General features: G+C 41.2%; 1 protein-coding gene across 2 annotated transcripts in view; it reads right to left on the reverse strand.

Annotated features, from left to right (window-relative positions):
• The window catches only part of LOC138052303 (cytochrome b5 reductase 4-like), a 37446-nt gene that overhangs the window by 26928 nt on the left and 8018 nt on the right, over positions 1-2500 (reverse strand). For both annotated transcript variants that reach the window (XM_068898705.1, XM_068898706.1), the window contains exon 3: positions 1605-1698. In XM_068898705.1, the coding sequence (XP_068754806.1) occupies positions 1605-1698 (94 nt within the window). The remainder of the gene's footprint in view (positions 1-1604; positions 1699-2500) is intronic.

Here is a 2500-nt window from a genome sequence, read left to right on the forward strand (position 1 = left end):
GGTCTTTGTTGTTTGCAGCCAAGGATGGAGGGGATGGAAATGGCCAGTTTTTTCAAGTTTGGAGATGTTTTCCTCTGAACATCACCAAAAGTTAAATTTGAATAGCTCTTTGTGCCATATTATAAATTCCGTATCATCTCAGTGAGTTGTCAGGAATGTTAATGTTGACCCACATGTAAAAACAGTAAATTTAGCATGACAGTGCCCATTTCATTTTGGCTAATTATTAACATAAAAATTAATGCTGGAGGAAATTAGCAAAACTGGTGACCAAGCAGAACTTTCAATCATTTTATGTCCCACAGAACACAGGTGACACTGGTCGCAAGTCACAAGGCATTGTTTTACCAACACAGAAACAACCCTAACCATTTACCAATGCTAACATTAGGCCCAAAAACGTTTGTTTAGGCCTAATGACACCCAGGGTTAGCTTTAATGAATGTTCTTGCGGTCAGTACAAAATGCAGACTGCAGACTGCAGACCGGGTACAAAATGCAGACTAGGTACAAAATGCAGACTGCAGACTGCAGACCGGGTACAAAATGCAGACCAAGTCTAAATAAATAAATACGTGATGGAATGTCATCTTATAACTTACCTGCTGTCACGCAATCATCATTTTTTTCATTTTTCGAGCCTTTTTGCGCAATCTGTCATATCAATAACACGCATTGGTGATAGCGCGGACAAGTGCCACATCACATGACCATCTTAGCACAAAGTTCACCACTGTCTTGGCTTACGGCAGCATGGCGGCCTTTCGGAGAAGTCTGCTTGTAGATCAGGTAAGCAACGGATAAATAACCTCTTTTAAACTGATGTCTGTTCAGAGTAAAGTAGTCTGATGATCCCTTAAACCTTGACCTTGCATGTGTGAATTCAATTGCCATTTCTGGGTGTATGTGTATGTGAATGTGCTGTTTGTATGTTTTCTCGCATTTTTCAATGCTGATTTACCTTTGTAGCTTTACATGAAATTGTATTTTCTGAGCACTGTGTTGTCACGGATACTACTCGCGCGTGATTATGCAGACATGAAATCGAGGACAGGTCACATAACATAACACATGACAATCTTTTCACTTGGGTCGTCTCAGCAGCATGGTGCCCTTTCCGGAGATCAGCTAGTCTGCTAGGAGATCAGTAAGCAGCTCAAAATTTTATTTAAGAACCACTGTAGCCTGGCCACTCTGTTTAAGACATAATATATTAAGAAACGGGCAAGGAAACCCAATAAATGCTAATATTCGTGAAAAATGACGATTTCGTGACAGCAGGTAAGTTATAAGATGACATTCCATCACGTATTTATTTATTTAGACTTGGTCTGCATTTTGTACCCGGTCTGCAGTCTGCAGTCTGCATTTTGTACCTAGTCTGCATTTTGTACCCGGTCTTCAGTCTGCAGTCTGCAGTCTGCAGTCTGCGTTTTGTACTGACCGAATGTTTTTGCATTCTTTCTGTACTAGTAAAACAATGTCCTGTGACTTGTGACCTGTGTTTTGCACCTGTCAGTTCCAGTTAGCACTTTTAAAATAGCACCATATTTAAAGCAAAATTTGTTCACTAAAGGGATCATTTTGTTGACAACCACATTTACCTGTTCTAGGTTTCACCTTGATGGCAATGTCTCTCTTTAGTGGACCAATGAAACACTTCTCAAGCATTGATTCTGCATTTACCCATTTATGTGTCTGCAAACATTATTATACAAGGCATTGAGGCAAAATATTATCAGCCACTGATAGACTGCTAAACTTCAGCTTTTGCTAAAGACACTGGAGGATGATTTTGATGAAATAACAAACAATTACAAGCATTATGAGTGAGGATGACTACAGCTGTATGCACCGGCAGGCCTTAGAGGCTAGCATGCTGTGGGTGTGCTGGTGTCAGTTCTACAATGTACGATACTACATGTACAATGATGATTTAACATTCAACCATGATAAAATTTGCTGCTGAGTCACACCGTTCTCACAGTTGCCAAACAAACATCAAACAAGCCAGAAGGCCCATCAGGCTGGGGCTTATCTCCGGTTACCTTAGCATGAAGCGACTAGGAGTATTTCTACTCCCCCCTGGATGAGATGCTAGTCCATCGTAGGGTGACCCCCAGCATTTCGCCGGTACCCGGTACTCCAGTGAGAGTTAAGTGTCTTGCCCAAGAACACAACACAATGTCCCTGGCCAGGACACAAACCCAGACCACTTGATCCCGAGTAGAGCGCAGTAACCATGAGGCCACCGCACCTCCCCCAATCATAATCATTGTGGTCGGGTAAGCAATTTAGTAGTTACAAAAAGCCTAAAAGACTGGTTAAGCCCCGGGAGAAGGGAAGGGGGGAGGGCTTAATTGCATAGAAATAGCTAACCAAAAAATTCAATCCACATGAATGTACATGTACAATCAAAATAAATAAAGCAATAAAAAACATTTTGTTTCTCGGCATGAATTTTGTTTCAATTTGGAGATATGGAGCAAAATTGTGATGT

Source organism: Montipora capricornis, chromosome 6 (genome assembly GCF_036669925.1).
Source record: "Montipora capricornis isolate CH-2021 chromosome 6, ASM3666992v2, whole genome shotgun sequence".
Lineage (NCBI taxonomy): Eukaryota > Metazoa > Cnidaria > Anthozoa > Scleractinia > Acroporidae > Montipora > Montipora capricornis.